Source organism: Stegastes partitus, unplaced genomic scaffold (assembly GCF_000690725.1).
Source record: "Stegastes partitus isolate 25-593 unplaced genomic scaffold, Stegastes_partitus-1.0.2 Scaffold1613, whole genome shotgun sequence".
Classification (NCBI taxonomy): Eukaryota; Metazoa; Chordata; class Actinopteri; family Pomacentridae; genus Stegastes; species Stegastes partitus.
Window position 1 is genome coordinate 136,443 of NW_007579344.1, and position 21,193 is coordinate 157,635.

Sequence of the window (21,193 nt, forward strand, 5' to 3'; positions counted from 1 at the left end):
TGAATCAATCTCATGCCTCCCAGACGGCTGCAGATCTAAACATCTAAAGTAAATGAAAACTTTTACTTGTGGTTTAATCGTGAAAGAGGAATGTTTCTGTCGTCATTGTAAGTGACGTTAAAGTTTCCTTCCCCATCAATAGAAATATTTTTTTAAAAACCCCTCTTGGCTCATGATTGAGGTCATCGACAGCTACACTCTTACTTCTACACCAACCATGCCGAACCTTATAGGCACTTTAACCAACTCCAACCCCAAACCATTAATCTGTAAAACAACGGGAGCCCGTTGCCGCCTGCCCTCCTGGACAGCTTTGCTTTGGGGCTGATTTTACACCATAGGACGCCTCCTGTGTGTTTGCGGTGCTGCTGTGGATGCGTTGTGTCCTCTTTGACCCTTGTTCTGTCGCTTCTTCCAGCACCAAGATAGAGAAGGAGAAGAAGGAGCACGCCAGGCAGCACGGGATGATTCGGACGGAAATCAGCGGCGCCGAGATCGCCGAGGAGATGGAGAAGGAGAGGAGGTTCTTCCAGCTGCAGATGTGTGAGGTGGGCAAGACTAGCATGCTCTGAACTCATTGTTTTGTTAGTTGGTAATGGAAAGAAATGTTTGCCCCATGAAACATTAAAATCCTGCTCCAGAAATGATCGTTCAAATAACAGCTGGGGGGAAATTACATAAAAGATTGTGCGAGCATCCGTCTATGTCAGACTAAGGTACAGACTGAATATTTTAAAATGACAGCACAGCCTGCTGGAGTGCAGATATCACATTACAGTCTGGTGTATTTGCATCGTCAGAGCCTTTTTTGATGTTTTGCTTTAATGACGCTTTACTTGAAACATGAACATTTTTACTTTGAAGCGTGTAGATGTGAGATGAAAGGCGATGTGTATGTTTGAGACGGAGCATGACTGAAGTTCACAGGCCTGTGAGTTGCCTTTCCCTCCGACTGAACCCGCTCTGACCCCTCGGCCCGGATCTGCATTCGATCTGTTTACAGTATCTCCTCAAAGTCAACGAGATCAAGATCAAGAAGGGGGTGGATCTGCTGCAGAACCTCATCAAGTACTTCCACGCACAGTGCAAGTAAGACATCGTATATCTCTATCAAAGTCGTGTCGATAGCTGTGGACATCCAGTGGCCTTATCCTGTGCTGGTTTGTAATGTTTATGCTACGCTGGGTGGTAAATCCGTGTGTTTTCTGTCCAGTTTCTTTCAGGATGGTCTAAAAGCTGTGGACAACCTGAAACCCTCCATAGAGAAACTGGCCACAGATCTGCACACGGTGGGAGCTCCAGCAGCGATCTGATTTGTTGGTTTAACTCCTAAACATTTCCTCTCTTATTCGTCTCCTGTTTCTTTCCTTCACGACAGATAAAGCAGGTGCAGGACGAGGAGAGGAAGCAGCTGACTCAGCTACGAGACGTCCTGAAGTCGGCGCTACAGGTGGAGCAGAAGGAGGTAACATAGACCTACAAGTCCTCTGTGACCTCTCCGTGTCTTAACAACGTGTCGGTCAAATATCAGATGTTAATCTTCTTACTTTCTGTAAATCAGATTATATACGATATACTGGACACGATCCCAAACCTCAGTAATAACCTTCAGCATCTCTCAGCGATGCCACTGACTGGAAGGACATAAATATAGAGCCTGTAAAAAGTCAACACGTGCTTGGAAGTTTCCCCTTTCATGGTCGATTTAATTAGGCTTTTTTGACAAGAAGTGAAATTAACTGAGTGCAGTGAAGTGATTGTAGTATAAAGATGCCTGAAACTGGTGGGTCAGTACTCCTGGATAGAACTACACCATGAAGACGAAAGAACACCTTAAGCAACTCCAGCACAAGTCAGGGGATGGATACAAGAAAATGTCCAAGTCACTAAATATCCTTTGGAGTACAGCTAAATCCATTATTAAGAGAAAGAAGGAATATGGCACATGTGCAGCAGTGACTGTGAAGAAAGACAGGATTGAGGGAGAGCTTTCTGGCCATCAGACTAGACACCAAACACTTGATTACGAACACGCCACTATGAAGCACGGTGGCGGCAGCATCATGATGTTGGGATGCTTCCAGCAGCAGGTCCTAGAAGGCTTGTAAAGGCAGACGGTCTGCAAGAGGTCTGCAACTTGGGAGAAGGTTTGTTTTCCAGCAAGACGGCGACAGAAAGCGTTGAGCCGAAGCTACACAGAAATGGTTTAAAGTGGCCGAGTCAGAGTCCAGAGTTTGTAGCTGGATGGACTTGACTGGTCCCCATGAAACCTGACAGAGTTGGAGGAGTTTTCCAAAAAATGAAACTGGGTAAAATGACAGTGTCCAGATGTGCTGGTGATGGAGACCTGTTCACTAAGGCTCAATGCTGGAGTTGTGGCCAAAGGTGATTCTACCAACACTTTTGCACTCAATTATTTTGTTTCGTATCATCTTTTTATATTATTTCATAGAAGTCAAGTTTCGCTTTGATTTAAAAAGAATCTTTTAAAATTCTTGTCAAAAAAGCCAAATTATATCGATTCAACGTTGAAAAGCAGTGAAACAGGAAAACTTCCAGCCGTTACCAACACATGACTACCACATAGTACATAACTGGCTTCTACACCATATTTCACCAAATTAGAGGAACAAACTATTTTATGCAAGAACATCCTAAGCCTGTCCTGGTTCATGCCTGCGTTGCGGTTTCTCTGTTTACTCCACCGCCTCCTGTAATAAACGGAGGTGATTTTTGGCTGACCGCTCGGCAGCCCTGTGCTCAGCCAACTGTTAAATATGCTGCAAACATCAGCAGCTTCTGGTCTCACCTTAAGATTGTTTTCTTCTCTCCTCCGCTGCCTCCGTCTTTTGTGAAACAAGTCTAGGAGAGTAAGTGGATATTTTTTGAAACACGTTTTCTGTGTCCTGTCTTCACTGTCGTGGTGTCCAGTGCTGGTTTTGTTTTTTTTGTTCTTTCACAGCAGCAGCACAATCATCTGTGTGGTTTTTTAAATATGCAACTGTCACGTCTTAGTGCTTTGGTGGAAAGTTTGGAGCTGCTGTTCTTCCTGCACACATAAAGCCCTGCAGCCGTCAGAAGTCACTCTTTCTGTTTCCTGAAGCGTTTCCAGAAAGGAAATGACATAATTCGCACAAAAATCTGACTTTTGTTTGGTGCTTTTTTGACGTAAAACTGTTAAAACTTAGAGATAAAATTCCAAAAGACAAAAAAAAGATCAAAATAGAATTACTTGAGACTAAAATGCTAATAACAAAATCTGGCCAGCTGCTGTTGAAGACTTCAGAGGTGTAAAAGCGCCTCTTATTTCATCCCCTCATTCATCTGATCCTTCAGGCTACCAGCAGCACTCTTGATATTATTTTTATTTCCCTTAAAGTTCTTAGAGGAGCAGGAGACCTAGAAACACACCAGAGCAATTTAGCGTCTCTGTAGCTCCCTGTTGACTTCATAGTGTATCTGATGTGCAGCTCTTCTTGTCCTCTTTATCGCCTCTGATTTGCCGTCTCTCTCTCTCTCTCTGTTTTTTTTCCCAGGATTCCCAGGTGCGGCAGAGCACCACCTACAGCCTGCACCAGCCGCAGGGCAACAAGGAGCACGGCACCGAGCGCAGCGGCTACCTGTACAAGAAAAGCGATGGGTGAGTTTTATTAAAGAAAAAATGGTGCTGCGGCCGTGCATGACGTGTGTAATTAAATTCATTAAATTAGGATTTTTAATTCGGGAGAACAAAGAAGGCTGCAGCATATTCTAAAATAATCTGCAGATTTTGTTCTTAATTAATAGTTGAAGTAAGGGCTGCATGTGTCTCGGTGGTTAGCACCATTGCCTCGCAGCCAGAAGGTCGCTGGTTCTTGTCCCGGTGAGGACACCCGGGATCTTCCTGCGTGGAGTCTCCATGTTCTCCCCGTGCAGCGTGGGTTCTCTCCGGGTTCTCCGGCTTCCTCCCACAGTCCAGAAACATGCTGAGGTTAATTGGTGATTGTAAATTGTCCGTAGGTGTGAATGTGAGTGTGCTTGGTTGTCTGTCTCTAAGTGTAGCCCTGTGATAGACTGGTTACCTGTCCAGGTGAACCTGCCTTCACCCTGAGTCAGCTGGGATAGACTCCAGCCCCCCATAGTGAGGATTAAGGTGTAGAGATGATGGATGGATGGTTAAAGTAAAAACCACAGTTTCACAGTACTACAGAGAAAACCAGTTCATTTTACTTGTTTGTTTTTCTATTATATGAAAAATTCTGACTTGATTTTTAGACCTGCTGCAGATGACTTGTCCGCTGTTTGACTTATCGGTTACTTGACTAATCGTTTCAGCTTTTAAAGACAATGTTGTTTTGTTATCTGGCTTCACTGCTCAGCCTGAGGATCATAACTAATGCATGTGACTCCTGCTCCTAACATGTGATCGTAGTAAATATTTTATCGAACGTGTCTGCTCCACGAATCCACAATTCACCGCATACATACGTGACGTGCTCATCCTCTTCCTCCGTGTGCCGCAGGTTGAGGAAAGTGTGGCAGAAGAGGAAGTGCACAGCGAAGAACGGATACCTGACCATCTCACACGGCACAGTAAGCAGACGCTGCGCTCTGTTAGTTAAACAACATGAACATTTGGATGCACACATGTGACCGCTCTGCACACATTGCTTGGCTGCAGGCCTTCTCCCTCGCCGGTCGTTATCGTCACCCATTAACCACGAATACATTAACAGCAATCTACAGAGATCACAGGCCAAGTTAGCATTCCTCTCACATCGCCTAACTCTGCTCGCTCCCATATAAAGATTTAACTCCCCCTCGCTAACGCAGGTCATCTCACACGGAGCGGCTTATCAGATGTTTCGTTTGGCTCCAGCAGCGCTCAGATAAACACGACCGTCTCGCTCACTTTCATTGTTGTTTCTAACGTGCGTCTCTCTGGCAGGCGAACCGACCGCCGGCTAAACTCAACCTGCTCACCTGTCAGGTGAAACACAATCCTGAGGAGAAGCGGAGCTTTGACCTCATATCACGTAAGCTCACCGTCTGCTCCCTTCATCTGATTCTTATCTTTTTTTGCCTGTGCCCACCTCTTTCTCTTTTCCCTCCTCCTCTCCCCAGTCTGTGGTCATTACAGTCAAATGCCTGGTTTTAATTAGCTCCAGGCAGCAGCAGCAGCAGTGTGGCTTTCAATTGTTTCACCGTTTCCCAAGCAGCAGCAGCAAAGCAGAGATGAGCTGATTTAAACAGAGAAGATAATGCCATGTGTTCAGCACACATGAATCTAGAGTTTAGTTGTAACGCTGGAGTCAATTAGCTGTAACCTGAAAGGACAGATTGAACAATAGCATCCAATAGTGACAAAACAACTTCAGTCTTTGTGAAATTGCATCAGAGATTTTTCACGACTGACATTTTATATTATGAATAGTTAATATAAAGTACTCAAGCCCCCTCGGTTTCACTTTTTATTGTGTTTTAACATTGAATTACGATCAATCTGATTTAGGCTGAAATTAAACTTTTTGGCCATCAGACACTAAACACTGCACATCGTCAGGAGCACACCAGCAGCACACTGAAGCACGGTGGTGGCAGCATCATGAGCTCAGCAGTAGGCCTGGAAGGGATATAAATAAGGATGTCCGATATTTTTGCTAATATCCGATATGCCGATATCGTCCAACTCTCAATTTCTGATTCTGATATCTACCGATACACGTTTGTTACTGCAGCTTGTTTACACGCTTCACTACGCAGCTGGAGGTCGTCATCATTTGCATGTCGGTGAAATCCAGACATTATATTAACGGTTTTCATTACAGGCAAGAAAAACAAGAACGATATTGACAGATATTATATTTTTATGCCAATATCGAGTCGATGACATCAGAGGGCCGATATTACCGGACATATATACTTGTAGAGGTAGAAGGTAGCATCTGTTCTGGAGCAGCCACACCTCTATCTAAGAGAGTTTGAGGCTGGAATTGAAATACGCATCCACACCGCCTTCAAGTCAAGTTTTGATTCTACTAAAAACTGACTTGAAGGGGATGAATACTTGAAATCACTAATTTTACATTTTATATTTCCAACTGATGGACATTATTTTATATAAATGTGATTTCACTTTGACTTGAAAGAATCTTTTTTGTGTAAATTCTCGTCTAAAAAGCCGATTTTTTCAATTATTGACCATGACTTGATGTTTAAAAGCAATAAAACAGAAAAACTTAAAGTTAATTGCTTGCTGTAACCTAAAGTGTTCTTTGTTTGTCCTTCCCCCTGATTAGACCGTTTCTGTCAAAGAAATCAATCGAATATCATTTTTGAAGCACTGACTCAGACTTTTCCACAACAAACACTTTGGTTTATTTAGAATCGATAACCTGTTTCAGACTTTCTCCTCTCTGGCTAGACTGTGGAGCTGATAATGCATCCTCTGGGTGTTTTTATTAGCTGACAGTGCACGGATGATGGGAAATGACATGCAGGAGACGTTTCAAGTCACGATTATGTCAGATTTAGGCCCACCACTTACTCAGCAGAGTCGCTTTAGGATGGTGACTGGAGACACAGCATATTTTAAGCATCTTTAGTTGAACAGAAATAGATCTCTGTGGTTCTGAGGCTGATTCCTATCTGATGGCAGGAACAGGTTTGTTGTTGTGCTGCAGCGCCCTCAGTCTGACCTTCCAGTCGAACACTTTCATGCCCTCACAGAGCTTTTACTGTGTGTCTTCAGCTCCTTGACTGATGCTGTTTTCTCTCCTCTTCTGTTGTAGACGACAGAACGTATCACTTCCAGGCCGAGGACGACCAGGACTGCCAGATGTAAGTACCTGTTCCTTCCTCTCACTCGTTCGTGTCCGTCCAGACTTAAGTGCGTCCTGTTTACCACCTCGACTCCTTTCCACACACTTCCTACCTCGTCTTTACCTTCCTCCCCATTAACTCGCCTTTTACTCCTGTCTCGCTCCTCGCCCTCCGTTTTTCTCCTCGTTCCCGTCCATCTCGGCTGCTCCCATTCTTACAGCAACCTACTTTCTCCTCCCGTCATCCGCCTAACTCTCCTGTACACTTTCTTTTCCTCCAGCTGGATCTCGGTGCTGCAGAACAGTAAGGAGGAGGCGCTGAATCAGGCTTTCAAGGGGGACCATCATGTCGGCGAGAACAACATCGTGCAGGAGCTGACCAAGGCGATCCTGGGAGAAGTCAAGAGGATGACGGGAAATGACGTGTGCTGTGACTGCGGAGCTCCCAGTGAGTTGATAGAAGGGGAAACCCTCGCTGCAGGAAAGCTTTACGGCACTGGGTTAAAGTGAATAACCACGAATGTTGCTGATGTTCTGTACCAACGTCTTCTTACCTGGAAGGTTGTTGGCTTTTTATGTCCCTTTGGTTTTGAAAAAAAAAAAGTCATGATGCTTATTGGGGACAAGTTATCTGCCATAATCTTTTATTATCCCAGATACATGATTATTATTTGATGATGCATTTACAAGCAGAGCTGCTGACACGTGCGAGCAAACCACTAAATGCACTTTGTTTTCTAATGACCACCATATTTACTCCTCGTTCATGTTTTCATCTCGATAACTGACGACATATTCATGTGTTTTAAAGCCAACTCGTACGTTTAACGCTCCAGATTCATTCATACGCCACAAAGTACACGCTGATAAATGGTCCAAGCTTGGATTCAATGTCAGGATTTCCTGAGATTTTTCTCCCAATATCTGCTTCCATTTCCCCGAAGAAACACTCGCCAGAGCCTCGAATCATTAGCATTTGTGTGCGTACAAATACCTGCAGTGTAGTAAAGACAAGACCATTCTATAACATTTACTATATAGACCTTAAAATGTAATAATCCCAAAAAATATAAGCACAGTTTTTAAAATCCAGTTCTCCTCAAAGTTGGATGCACTTCTTCCAGTTTTTTTTAACTATTACAGATACAAATCTCAATTAAAATACTGTCTTTTAATTGTTTTTAACAGGCAGAATAACTAAATTTTAACACTATTGTTCACGTATTGTTCAGTGTGTTCTGAGGTTTTGCAGAAACCCATCGTCGCTCTCTTCATGAAACACCTTCACAAAGGCGCATAAACCTGCATTTCCAAATTAAAAAGAGGTGCCGTGCACATTTTCCACATGGTAGCGCAGCAGCAGATAAGTTCATCAATTATTTAAATCTCCTGACGCGGGGACAGGATCAGTCAGGATCAGCCCCCGATTATCCACGGCTCGGTGGTCACAATAAAATGTCAAGAACGGTGAGAAATCCCACGAATCCTGGAGCTGCGATGACTTTAAAATCGCAGGAGATCCTTTGTTCATTCCAGACTGTGTCACAAAAAAATAAATAAAATGAAGGCGATGATATGTTGGCTGGCTGATTTGGAGCCAAATCAGAAATGCTCGCTGTGTTTGGAGTGTGTAGACCTCTGGTACAGTCTCTGGAAAAGCTGAAACGCTCTCTAAATTTTAAATCCTCCAAGTATTTCCTCAAGTCCCGTGAAATGTCCTCCTGCCTACATGTATACTCAAACATACATGTAGAGAGTATCTAGGCCAGACTTGGTTACGGTGCAGCTCGGCCACTTTCCTCTGACATTGTGCGATAGTAAAAAAAAAAAAAAAGCCCTTCAGGCAGCTATTAAATTTCCAGAGCCCTCAGCTTTCCACAAGGACACATCAAAGTTGGCTGCAGAAATGACTTTTTTTTTTTTTTTGCTTTAGTGCTGACAGTTTATCGGCCATATTTCTCCTCTTTTTACTCCCTCTCATGTTCATTCTGTACGTTTTCTTGACAGCAGTCGTCTCCTTTTCCCTCAGATCCGACGTGGCTGTCCACCAACCTGGGCATCCTCACCTGCATCGAATGTTCGGGGATCCACAGGGAGCTGGGAGTCCACTACTCCCGCATCCAGTCCCTCACTTTGGACGTCCTCAGCACCTCCGAGCTCTTGGTAAAAAAAAAAATCTTTCTCGCCTGAATCACCACCACACATCCCCAGTTATCGTCAAAGAGTTCAGCTGTATTGATTCTCCATCAGGGTCTCTGTGGAGATTTTTAGGCTAAATTGGGAAAGAAAAGGGGGGTTAGGAATGATGAGGAGGGCAGTAAATCAAGACAGGAGGTAAACACGAGGAGGAGGAGGACGGAGAGTACCCTTGGACTCGTTCTTCTTCTCCTCTGGAAGACCTCCGGAAGCCTCAGAATAGCTGAGATTTTGTTTGGCTTTTCTAATCACCGTCGGTGTAGAGATTTACCGCCTGCGGGACGGTCGGGATTAAATGCTTCCAGCCGTGATTGCTTTCCTCGGTGTTAAGACGCCAGGCGCGTTGGCCACAGCCAGGCGGGCGCTGTGCAGGCGAGGGAGGCTGCTGCTTCCCGGTGGGCGTGTGCGCTGAACTGATGACTTGTGAATTAATCAATGTGGCACAGAAAATGACACATAACTAGTTTTAATTTGTGTGTCTGTCCATGTGTGTGTGTGTGTGTGTGTGTGTGTGCTCCACAGCTGGCCAAGAATGTGGGGAATGCAGGCTTTAATGAAATCATGGAGGCTTGTTTAAGTGCTGAAAATGTGGTGAAACCCAACCCGACCAGTGACATGTAAGTCACCCCTCTGGCTTCATTCCTCCACTCTCTCTCTGTCTCTGCATCCCCTCCTGTCACCTCCATTCCCCTTCTCCTCGCTCTTTTCCAGCCTTCTTGCTTGCCTTACGTTACACTCAACCTGCTGTGACGACAATGTGCCAATCATGTTTTCTAAATCGTATTGATTGCTTATTTCTATTTACATAACTGTGTGATTGGAAAATCAACAATCAGCTCCTAAAGTTACACCTTTCACCCAACTTTTCTACTCATACTGACATGCCTGATCAGGACTTTATTGGATTTCCATGTGGGGAGATTGCTTTGTTGCAACTGCTCAACACAAAAGAGGAAATACTAATTAAAAATAGAGTCTTAAATGTATTAATAATTATGTGCAAATGCTCTTCAATAATTTCCAGATGCATCATGTGGTTTCTGTGCACAGCTGTTCACGTCACACTCACGCTCTCTAACAAAATGCTGAAAGTTGTACGAGTTGTAGATGAAGCATTTTGCACTTGGTGGTTGATGCATGTTCCTGTCATGTGCAGCGCTTAATGAATTTATCAGACCACCACCCGATGTGAGATTTATGCCACAGCTGCCCTAAATTAACAGCATTAGTGATTACCAAAATCATCTCTTATGTTTCTGTAATGATTAATCACCAGTATGGAGACCCTGTTTAACCAAGACGATGTGTTTAATGCTAAAATATAATTATTATTATTGATATCAAGGAATATTCCAATTTACTGTTTCACAAAAAAAAAAAAAAAAACGGAAAACAACGTAATAAGTCCTGAAAAAGAAGGTGAAATGCGACCAATTAACTGCAATCCCGAAAAAAAAAAATAAGTTTAAGTGGTGAAAGGTGGGCCTGAATTAACTCCGAAACCCAACGGCCCAAAATTGGGCAAAAAAAAGGGAAATCAAGGAAATCAAAAACGGGAAAACACCAACACCCAACGAAAAACAAAAAAGCCCGAACCCCAAGTTGAAAAACAACGCCCTAAAAAAAACGAAAAAAAACTAAAAAAGGGGCCCAAAAGCGATTAACAACAAAACCGGCCAATTAATCCAAAACGGGAATTTAAAAAACCCCCAAAACCAAAGTTAAAAAAAAACAAACCAAACCTTTAATCAATTCATTCAAAGAAGTTATAAATTGCACATGTATCATAAAGAAGCACATTTTTAATACCAAACACTGTATCAGGCTTTTTATGTCCGATGTGTTCCTGCTCTTCCTTCCAAATTATTATGAAACTAAATCATGCATCCAGACGGCCGATCACACAAATCTAATAGAGTTTAAGTTTACTGGAATTGTCTTCTGCTGCTGATCGGTGCACAGTCACACACGAGCTTTCCTGTAAAGCAGGGATGCATTCTGGATTGGATTTGTGCTGATATCTGATATCTGACTACTGATGCTGATGTACGTTTTTTTCCACCTGACTGAAGAGAACATTAACTCTTCAAATGTTGATTCCACTGCAGGAGGGACTCTGTGGTGGAATCAACATCTGAAGAGTTTATTTGCAAAAACAGATAACTCCATTTTTGTAGATTTTCAGGAAACTTGTTTTTGTTGTTGTTGTTTGAGATAATGTTAGACTGAAGTTGACAAAAATAGAAACAACTTAAGTTTGATTGATATTGTCTCAGGTAGATGATGGAAAAGGGGGTTTCCTGAAGGTTTGTGAAGGTGGAGTTATCTGTTTTTGCAAATGAACTCTTCATATTATGCCGAGTGTTCCAGGTTTGGACATTCGCTGGACAAAATAAAAAAATAATGGCTTAAACTTTTGTGTAGAACATTTTTATTGTTATATAGAAAATTCAAACCAAACAGTTTGGCTGAATCATCTGCCTGCCAGTTTAAATTTTGGCTCGATTGGGTCGAAGCTTTCACCAGCCAGTATTAATAATACCAATATCATTATGGTTCTCTACTTTAAAAGGCATGAATCGTACAAAAGATCTCACAGCTCTAACACAACGTCTGTGTGTGTGTTCTCCACCAGGCAGGCGAGGAAAGACTTCATCACAGCCAAGTACACGGAGAAGCGCTTCGCCAGGAAGAAGTGTCCCGACCCGACGTCGCGGCTCCACACGCTGTGCGACGCCGTGAAGGCTCGAGACATCTTCTCCCTCATCCAGGTCTACGCCGAGGGAGTGGACCTCATGGAGCCCATACCTCTGGCCAACGGGCATGTCAGTGCGCACAATGTTTCGCCGTCCCGTGTAGGCTTGTCTGTTGCATCCCTGAAAAACGCCTCGTGTTCACGATGTTTTTGATCTTCAGGAACAAGGAGAGACGGCCCTTCATCTGGCGGTCAGGCTGGTGGACAGAACGTCTCTGCACATCGTCGACTTCCTCACCCAGAACAGGTGAGCACGGCGGGAAGGAAACCAGTCGTCAATAAGTTGGAATGGGTTCACAGCCAACGTGATGATGCAGCAAACATTAAATAAGCCATAAAAAGACAAATAAGGCCTCTTAGTGGATTTATGGGCTTATTGATGAGGGTTATTGACATCCGCTTATTTCTCCCGTCTCTCTTCAGGTCGAAGCTATTTGCATAATTGCGTTTTCATTTGACTTCCTGTCAGTATTCGCTCCTTTGTTGTTCTCATTAAAACCAGAATGAAACCAGAGGCGGAGATAACCCGACTTTAGATGTTTAATGGAGGAAGCAAGGTTTCATTTTATTTATCCTCTGGATTTAATAGTTCTCTCTCTCTCCGTCTGTGCCCTCTTGAAGTTTAAATCTGGACAAGCAGACGGCCAAAGGCAGCACGGCGCTGCACTACTGCTGCCTGACCGACAACAGCGAATGTCTGAAGCTGCTGCTGAGGGGGAAGGCCTCCATAGAGATCGGTGAGGAAACACACCAATGCAGCTACTATCTATCTTTGCCCTTTACAGTTCTGAGATAATCACTTCATCAGTTTTTCCACATTCTGCTCCTTCTTTCTTCCACTCTCCTTCATTTGAGAGGAAAATATTCTACCTTTTACTCCCCTGACAGCTCCAGGTGCTGGTTACTGTGCACACTTTGCAGATCATTTTCATACAAATCATATGCAAACTCTGATGGTTCCACCTCTTATCTAAGCTTTATCTTCTTGCAGAAAGCTTTTTATAACCCTGGTGTCTTGTTTCATGATATAGTCGGTCATGTCTAGAACAGGCTGGAACATCTAGACTGCAGTGGAAGTAAAGTTTTAAGATTGTAGACTTATTTTAATTCATAAATTTGGAGATTTTGCAGATTAAACTCGCACTATGACGCCTGCTAAAGTATTGCTCATGTGTTCATGCATCAGTATTATAAAATACAAAACATTCTATATAATAAGTTCTTGTGTTTAATATTTTTGGTGCATTCAGTTTATAAGTACTTGCTGCATGTACTTTTTCCACAGTAGAGCTCTAACATAATATTGCTGTGAACATGCACGCTGTCTTTCACACACTTTTTCTTTTCCCTCTCATCGTCTCGCCCTCTCACACACAAACAGCTCTTGTTCCCACTCGTTCAGGTTTAGTTCCCAGAATTGTGGCCCTTGAAAACAGACCGTGGCGACTTTTTCTCACAACGCTAATCTGTCTGCTCCTCTCCGAAACCAACAACACAACCCAGATAACAGGAAAAAAAAGGACAGAGGGGAGAAACCAGAGAGTCGCTCAGTGTGGGAAACGCTTTAATTACACATTTCTCATGTCACGGCGAAAGAGAAAGCAAAGAGAACGGGCTGCGTGTTTGTCCTCGTGCGGAGCCAGCAGTGATTACATGTTTCTGTTGTGTTTGCCTTGCAGCTAATGAGGCCGGGGAGACGCCGCTGGATATCGCTCGGAGGCTCAAACACCTACAGTGCGAGGAGCTGGTGAGCTGTGCTATGTTTAGACCGGGCTCACGCCTGCAAGCAAGCGCTGTGATTTCTGAAACCGTCCGAGAGTTATTTGCATGTGTGCGTGCGTTTGTTTGCAGTTGAATCAGGCGCTGGCGGGAAAATTCAACGCCCACGTCCACGTCGAGTACGAGTGGTGCCTCCAGCATGAAGACCTGGACGAGAGCGACGAGGATCTGGACGAGAAGGTGAGCGATGGTTCTGAGATTAGAAAATGTTAAAAGAAGGCTTTTGTTGAGGCTGATGAGACCTTAAACTTTCTGCAAAAGATTGTTTTATTTTATTTTATTACCAATTAGTAAAACCACTTGTCCTCTAAAAGTTAAAATTGTTCCTTTTGTACTTGAGTGTGATGCTGTTTCACTGCTCTCACGCTGCTTTTGTTATTATTCCTCGACGTGAAGTGCAGTTGACGACCATTAAAGCAAGACTATTGTAAAAGAAAATGGTGTAATTGTCAAAGGGCATAATTATATAAGATCTCTGTTTGACAGTAAGCATCGTGTGAACGGCTCAGTTTGGTGCAAGAAGAGTGTCCTGGGTGTTGTTTATACACTAGTTTCAAGGCAGTGGGTGGTTGGAGTGCTTTTGTTTGACCTAAAAGTCTTGGTTCTGGATTGTTTGCTGCAGGAAGCTGTGATAATTGGTAGAAACGTCTCGGTATATTCACGCTGGTTTGACAGATGTGCAGCTTTGTGTCGTAATGCGCTGACTGTTTGTTTTCCCGAGTGTGTTATTGGGCGTTTTGTAGCTTGATTTTAAAGTGGGCCATAGAAAGATGACAGGAAAGGAGATGAGAGAGAGGAGAGAATGGCTGGAATCAGACCGGCGATCACAGTGATGTGAGTCTTCACCACCAGGCCTCTGGGATGCTGCAGATTGTTAGTTTTTAGATCCAGCACAGAAGGAAAAGGTGTGAAGAGTCAGCAGCTCGAAGAAGCCAGTGAAGATGTTTTCTTTTCCCTTGTTAGTAATAAAATAAAGTTGGTTTTAAATCAAAAGCGAGACCATAAATGGCAGAAGTTTAGTACGACAGGCTGTTAACCACATCTTGCCTCCCCGCTGCCCCTCCAGCCGAGCCCCCACCGGAGAGACGAGCGTCCGGTCAGCTGCTACACTCCGGGCAGCAACTCCCACCTCCCGTCCAGCTCGGCGGGCCGCGACGGCCTCGGCAAGGACAAGCAGCGGCCCTACATGCCCAACCTGGTCAACAACGAGACGTACGGCACCATCCTCAACACCAACCCCCCTCAGCCCGCCACCACCTCGGCCCCGCCGCTGCCCCCGAGGAACCTGGGTAAGCAGACACAGCAGCATCACCGAGTGGAAGTGTTTGTGGTCAAGAAAGACTGACTGTCGATTATTCTCATTAACTGATTACATTAAATGTGCTACTCTGGGTGAGATGAAAAACAGAGACGCACAGTGGATGGAACTGTAGGAGACAAACTGTTCGATCTCAAATCGATCGATCAGTAAACAGAAGAGAACGTTTAGCATCCTGTGTTGTTCCTTTTGCTAGCAGCTGCCTTAAAGTTGAAGAAGCTTAGTTATGAATGACAGCTGTTAACATTTAATGTATGTCAGTTGTAAACATCACTGTTTTGTCTTTCTTGATGACCAATACAGTGTCGCCCACCTAATGTCACACCGCTTTATAGAATATCCCGTTTATAATCACAAAATATCAAAATCATTTCCTATATAACTTATAGCAAAACAGCCTGTTTATGGTCATAGAATAATGTCATAATCCTGGTTTTTGTTATAACGAAATTCCCCGAAATTGATTCCAGGAGTAACTTTTGCCCGTTTAAAGTCACGGTCGGCCGACTGTTACGGCTCACGGGCCGAGCGTCGGTCGACTATCACACCCCAGTCAGCCGTGGAAGGCAGCATGTTTGTTTGTTTGTCGATTAGCTGCTCACCTGAGATCTGCTTCTGAGTTATTCACACTGTCTGACATTAATTAGGACACATGGAAGACAGTTGTTGCAGAGCATGTCGTCACTCGTAACTGAACTGCTCATCTAGTTAATCATGAACAGTTAAATACGTTATCTCCCAAATACATGCTAAATACACCCGACATAGGCCGTGTAGATAGTGCTGGTCCAGTTCATAGGCTAGAAACTCGGCTCTATCTTGAAGCCCGCGTATTGGAATATCCTGGATACAGTCATAATAATTCCATCCTGGACTGAGGGTGTGATAATAAACGGGCAGCACTGTGATCGGTATCGGCCCTAAAGAACCCACATCAGTCGATCACTAGTTTGAGAGCAACATGCAGCATTCCTACAGTAACTAATCTGGTAAAGTTTATGGATGCTAAACTGTCTGACTTGAATCCAGCCTCTTTGCCCTCTTTGGGGAAGTTATATTCATAAAAGATGTCCTCCAGGAACAATCTCGTTTTCACATGTTTGTGAGCAAAGTCACACTGGAGGCAGATGGATGCATTCTAGTTCTTTAAGTTCCCCGACAAGTGACAAGTTCCCCACAGTCCGTCTTTATTACTCTTAGTGGCTGTCTGGAGAGCTGCCAGTGGATCAGAGCTAGAACCAACCAGCTGCCCACCTCTCCTCCTCCCCCCCCACCGGCCTCAGCACATTCCCTCTCCCCATTAACCGTCGCTCTCAATTACACTCCAGCTGAAACGACTTGACTTTTACAGTGAACGCTGGTTCTGGCAACGTGCTCTGCATTCTCTCTGACTTTAACAATCCTTTCTCCTCTTCCACCTCCTTTAGTCCAGCTAGCCGGTCTGGGGGGGATCAGTCAGTCGTCAGCGTCCAGCAGCTGGAAGCCCGGTTCCTTAGACCTGGTGGGTCGACAGAGGTCGTCCTCGGACCCCCCCAACATGCACCCGCCCGTACCCCCGATGAGGCTCACTTCAACCGGAGGTACCATGTGCACCTGGCTCGTTTATTTTTCAGTTAAACAGCTGTGAGAGCTAAACTCTGATGAACCTTTTTGCTATTTTCAAATGTGACCACTGCCATTGTGAAGGCATGTTAGCATAGGACTATCATTATAGGATCAGTTCAGTTAAGTGTCGTTTTCTTCTTTTCTTCTTTATGAGCTTTGATGTTCAAAAATCTGTCCTAAAGTCAACCCACGCGTTTGACTAGCTCCTCTAATTTTCCACTTCGGTGTGTTGATTTAAACGTTTCCCTCTGATTCTCACAGTAAACGACTACATGAACAAAAACAGAATAGATTGTATTAATTACGGAGGACAAACAAAGTCATTACTGCGAGACGCGCAGCTTCTCGCCAAAGGCAACAAGTAGTGATTGTTTTTGAGATTAAAAGCTCATTTTTGACCTTGGAAGCGACAGTTTGCAAAACATTCTCATCACACAAGAATATTCAGATTTCACAGATATGAAACTGAGCATTTTGTGTGTTCCAGCTCTGGGTCTCGCTCCTGTGGCGAAGATGGAAGCGATGAGCATTCAGTCCAAGTCCAGTCAGGGGCCGCTGGCGTCCAGGACAGCGCCGCCCAAATCTCCTGCAGGGTAAGATGATAAAAACACATGTATGCATAAGCAAACGACACGTCACAGTGACTCTCCAGCTTCACAGGAAAACACTAGTTTCCTACACGGAGGAACATCTTGCTCTACCCCAGGGTTGTGCGTCGTGTTGTTCTTGTAATGCGCCGCCTACTTCCCGTGAGCGGCGAGAATACACGGCTGCTGTTTAGCCGCTTCATTAGCTTCCAGGCTAAGATCTGCATCGAGCCAGACGAGCAGTAGCTCTCCTCCACCGTCGTCCTTTTGTCTTTTATCTCCCACAGAGCTGCAATAAATCTGTTAGCGAGCCGACAGTGCTCTGTGTCTTTATGTGACTCTGATGATGGGAACATTTTTTTCCTCTTTGCAGCAACGATAAGAGCTTCAACAGAGGACCTCTAAACCGAACAGAATCTATTGAAAGAGCGGGTGAGTCGATGGGTGTTTAAAAGTGGCTGTGCTATCGGTCAGATCCTGTCTCTTCTTTGGAAACGTGGAGAGTTTTGTTGTCGTTGTGACGCAATTTCCTGTTTCCTGTTCCAGCTAAGGAAGTGCCAGGATGCCCCCAGAACTCCATAGGTCAGCCTCTGCCTCCAGCCCCCATGCCGAGGAAGGCCTACCCGGTGAGTCCCTCGCTCTTCCTCCCGTTATTCATTCATTCTGTTGCACACATTCGCTGGCCGCTCATTTTCCTAGTCACGGTTTTACTCCCTTATTTCGTGTCGTGTCATTCCATCCTCTATTGTTTCGGTGTTTCCAGTGTCTACTCGTGCAGTAAACGTCTTTCCTGTAGCGTGAGTCTGAGCTTTGGCCGGGACTTTCTTTTTCTCTCACTTTGAGCGGAGAAGCTGTTTCGCTGTTTTAACTCATCTTGGACCAAAGAAAGAACTTTGAAATGTGCAGTGTGACACAGTTATAGTGGCATGAATCATAAAAAATAAAATAAAAAAAGGTATAAGTAACATTTCTGATTACCGTAATGTCCGGACTATAAGCCGCTACTTTTTTCCCACACTTTGAACACTGCGGCTTAAACAATGACGTGGCTAATTTATGGATTTTTACGAATTTGCCCTGAGACCAAAGTGACGTTGAGAGCGACAGACAGACTGAAGAAGTGATGAAGTAATTCTGAGGCTGAAGAAGATGACTTTCGTGGTTTTAGTGCAGGAGGAAGATGAAGACAGCGATCAGTGACTTTTCCTGGTTGCTGCTGGAGTTTTATTTCCTTAACCGGCCGTGTTACAGGAACTGTTACGTATTTGTGTGTGTTATCGGTACGTATTTAATTAAAAGTTTAAAACATCTTTCTGTGTAAATATCTCAATGTGGACACCTGCAGCTTATAGACCAGTGCAGCCTGTATATGTACACAACTGGTTTACTTTTTAAAGTCAGTGAGTGCGGCTTATATTCAGGTGCGCTCATAGTCCAGAAATTACGGTATTTATTTTACTAAAAGAATAAAAATTAATCAACACGTACAACCTTTCTCCAAGGGCCCACAGGAGAAAACGGTGGCTCTACATGCTGTAGTTATTGAACTATTTACTTTATTGATTTCTTTATCAGCTCCGTGCAGCACAGCCTGCAGTTCATCCTGATTCAGCCGAAACCTTTCAGAATTTTTGTCAAGCTGACTCACTAATGCTTCCTTAGGGGAGTTTTATGTCTTTTACATACATTTTAGCTTCATGCTGAATCAGTAACTTCTTTTAAATCACTTCTTAAAACCCACTTTTAAAGACTCGCCTTCAAGTAAAGTTCTCTTTCATCTCTTTGCCCTTTTGTCCATTTTAAATTTTTTACTGCTTGTAGTCCTTCTTTCTAACCTCCTGACATTAATCTGTTTTTATCCTTGATTTTCCTCTTCAGCTTCTCTCTTAACCCCCTCGTGTGATGTCGTCCTTTTATTAAACTAACGATCCATTCTGTACATTTTCATTTATTATCATGTGTATTTACGTGTTTTCATGAATTTTTTTATTGTTTTATGCTGTTTGCCCTGTCCTGCCTGATATTTAACCTGTATTTTATGTTCTACCTGTCAAAGCACTTTGGGAATTCTTCTTCTTAAAGGTGCCTTACAAATAAAGTTATTATCATTAATATTATTATAGAATCTCGTTGAAACCACAAGTCACTGATCAGCTGTTCACGGAGTGTTGGAGAGTTAAAAACCAACTATATTTCTGTTCATGCAGTTTCAGAAAGTTAAACTGGAGCCTTGCACCGTGGGGTTGTAGAAGCTTTTTCTTTATTTTATTTTGTCCCTTTGTTTCGTGGATCAATTTGGTTTTAAAGGCCTGTAGTTTCATCTTTCTTTCTGTTTTATCAAGCAGTAAAATTCCAGTCAGAAAATGAATCAGCGCTACAAACCCAGTGAAAGCACAGATGTAGTCCAGGATACACAGCGGAGATGAACTGGGAAAGTTTTCACATTGCTCTGAACAATTGGCCTTCAAAGCCCAAAATGGCAAATCACACATTTGCCACTGAGGGATTTAGAGGACAAACGGTACGATACTCTCTGACCTCACAATCTTAATCTAGACTAAATCTCCTGAGAAAAATGTTCATGAGGGAAAACGGGAGCGTTACCAAAAGACAACATAGACGGCATCTCGAGGTGTTCTGTAGTTTAACTTTGCCTTAGCTCCCCCTGCACCTACTTGATATATAACCTGCTTGTCCTCTTGTCTCAGAAACAGAGGCCGAAGCGAGTGAAAGCCATCTACAACTGTGTAGCCGACAACCCCGACGAGCTGACCTTCTCCGAGGGCGAGGTGATCGTGGTGGACGGAGAGGAGGACCAGGAGTGGTGGGTCAGTATCTCCCCAGTCTGTGTGTGTTTTTTGGACGCCTGCTCATGTTTTCAGATTAAAGCACAAAGCGATCCCAGTCCAAGCAGCTCGCTCTGGCCCGACTTCTGCCATGTGGATGTCAGAGCGCTCGGTAACCATGGCGGCTAAAAGCAAAAAGCCATGACCTCATTCTGGCCGCTCTCCCCTCCTCCTCCTCCTCCTCCTCCTCCTCTTTTTCCGCCTGCTGGTGCTTCCTCTGTGGAGCTCCTTGTGTGAACGTCGACCAGCTGCAGCTTGTTTTCCTCTGAGCCACCCCTGCAGATATGACCGTATTTAGTCAGTCTTTCTGTCCCTGGCGTGGACCCGGAGTCCCCCGAGGTCCTCGCCGGGCTTCCTCTCTGCCCTGCGTCCAGCAGCGTTATCGCTCGTTTTGTGTATGAAAAATTCACATCACGGTGCAGTAATGAAGCCCCAGAAGGTCGCTCTGCTGGGAAACAGGCTCATAATATAATACCAAGCTCTCAAGTTTTTCTACTTTCTTTCCGATGAAAACTATTCAGTCGATTTTTTTTTTGTTCATTTATTGTCACGTTTCACTTTGTTTGTCCGAGCAGAAACATGTCCTAGCTTTTTATTTTCAGGTATAGACGACGATTAAAATGACTTAAATGGAGATAATAAGTTCTGTCTACTTTGTGACTCAAGGTAATATCAAAGAGGAGAATCACTTTAGATGTACGGTTGTGAATGAAAGTTTGCGTGCACTTGTAAAGACGGTGAAGATCAACGCAGCCTAGATTCCTATAAGTCTTAATTTTCTACGATGGAATGGGTGCCAGTCTAAAATCCTCATTCTAGTCTGATTTTTCCATTTCTTTGCCACTTCTGATGTGTGTTTGGGGTCATTGTCTTGTTGGAAAACCCACCAAGACCTTCTTCATTATTCCAGATGATCCAGAGCATGATGCTTCCACCTCCATGCCTGGTGTTCGGTGTCTCTCCTCCAAACATCCAAACATATTTCTGGTCTTTGTGGCCAAATAGCTCTATTTTTGCACATTATTGTAACGCAGGACTTTCCTCCAGAAGGCCTTTTCTAGGGAAATTCTGGTAAACGAGCTTCCTTCTTGCACTGCAGCCTCTCAGCCCCTGACGATAGAAACCCCCTTGACTGTGGACACCTGTGTTCCAGCAGCTCCTAATTCACTGCAGACCTGCTTTTTGGTTATTTTTGGCCACTGACAATATGCGACTCGTACTTTTTCGTTGTAGCATTTGAGTTAGATGAGGAGTCAGCAGTTAATCGCAGTCGCTCACAGGAAGTTAAGAGGCCACGTCACTAAGAA

General features: G+C 44.0%; 2 protein-coding genes across 2 annotated transcripts in view; both read left to right on the forward strand.

Annotated features, from left to right (window-relative positions):
- The window catches only part of LOC103371589 (arf-GAP with SH3 domain, ANK repeat and PH domain-containing protein 2-like), a 52,322-nt gene extending 37,412 nt beyond the window's left edge, over positions 1-14,910 (forward strand). The window contains exons 6-22 of the mRNA XM_008300961.1: positions 419-548; positions 1,004-1,089; positions 1,214-1,289; positions 1,379-1,465; positions 3,537-3,640; positions 4,503-4,572; positions 4,928-5,015; positions 6,771-6,819; positions 7,082-7,248; positions 8,830-8,963; positions 9,519-9,613; positions 11,632-11,821; positions 11,913-11,998; positions 12,373-12,488; positions 13,431-13,498; positions 13,603-13,710; positions 14,597-14,910. Coding sequence (XP_008299183.1) covers positions 419-548; positions 1,004-1,089; positions 1,214-1,289; positions 1,379-1,465; positions 3,537-3,640; positions 4,503-4,572; positions 4,928-5,015; positions 6,771-6,819; positions 7,082-7,248; positions 8,830-8,963; positions 9,519-9,613; positions 11,632-11,821; positions 11,913-11,998; positions 12,373-12,488; positions 13,431-13,498; positions 13,603-13,710; positions 14,597-14,875 — 1,933 coding nt within the window. The 3' untranslated portion in view covers positions 14,876-14,910. The remainder of the gene's footprint in view (positions 1-418; positions 549-1,003; positions 1,090-1,213; positions 1,290-1,378; positions 1,466-3,536; positions 3,641-4,502; positions 4,573-4,927; positions 5,016-6,770; positions 6,820-7,081; positions 7,249-8,829; positions 8,964-9,518; positions 9,614-11,631; positions 11,822-11,912; positions 11,999-12,372; positions 12,489-13,430; positions 13,499-13,602; positions 13,711-14,596) is intronic.
- Positions 14,911-16,734: 1,824 nt separating this feature from the next.
- On the forward strand, positions 16,735-19,868 carry LOC103371591 (arf-GAP with SH3 domain, ANK repeat and PH domain-containing protein 2-like; the record flags this gene model as incomplete). The annotated part of the gene is made up of 4 exons (XM_008300963.1): positions 16,735-17,046; positions 17,414-17,472; positions 17,587-17,666; positions 19,749-19,868. Coding segments are annotated over exons 1-4 (393 nt in total), but the record flags the coding sequence as incomplete, so codon positions are not given.
- Between the last annotated feature and the right edge of the window lie 1,325 nt (positions 19,869-21,193).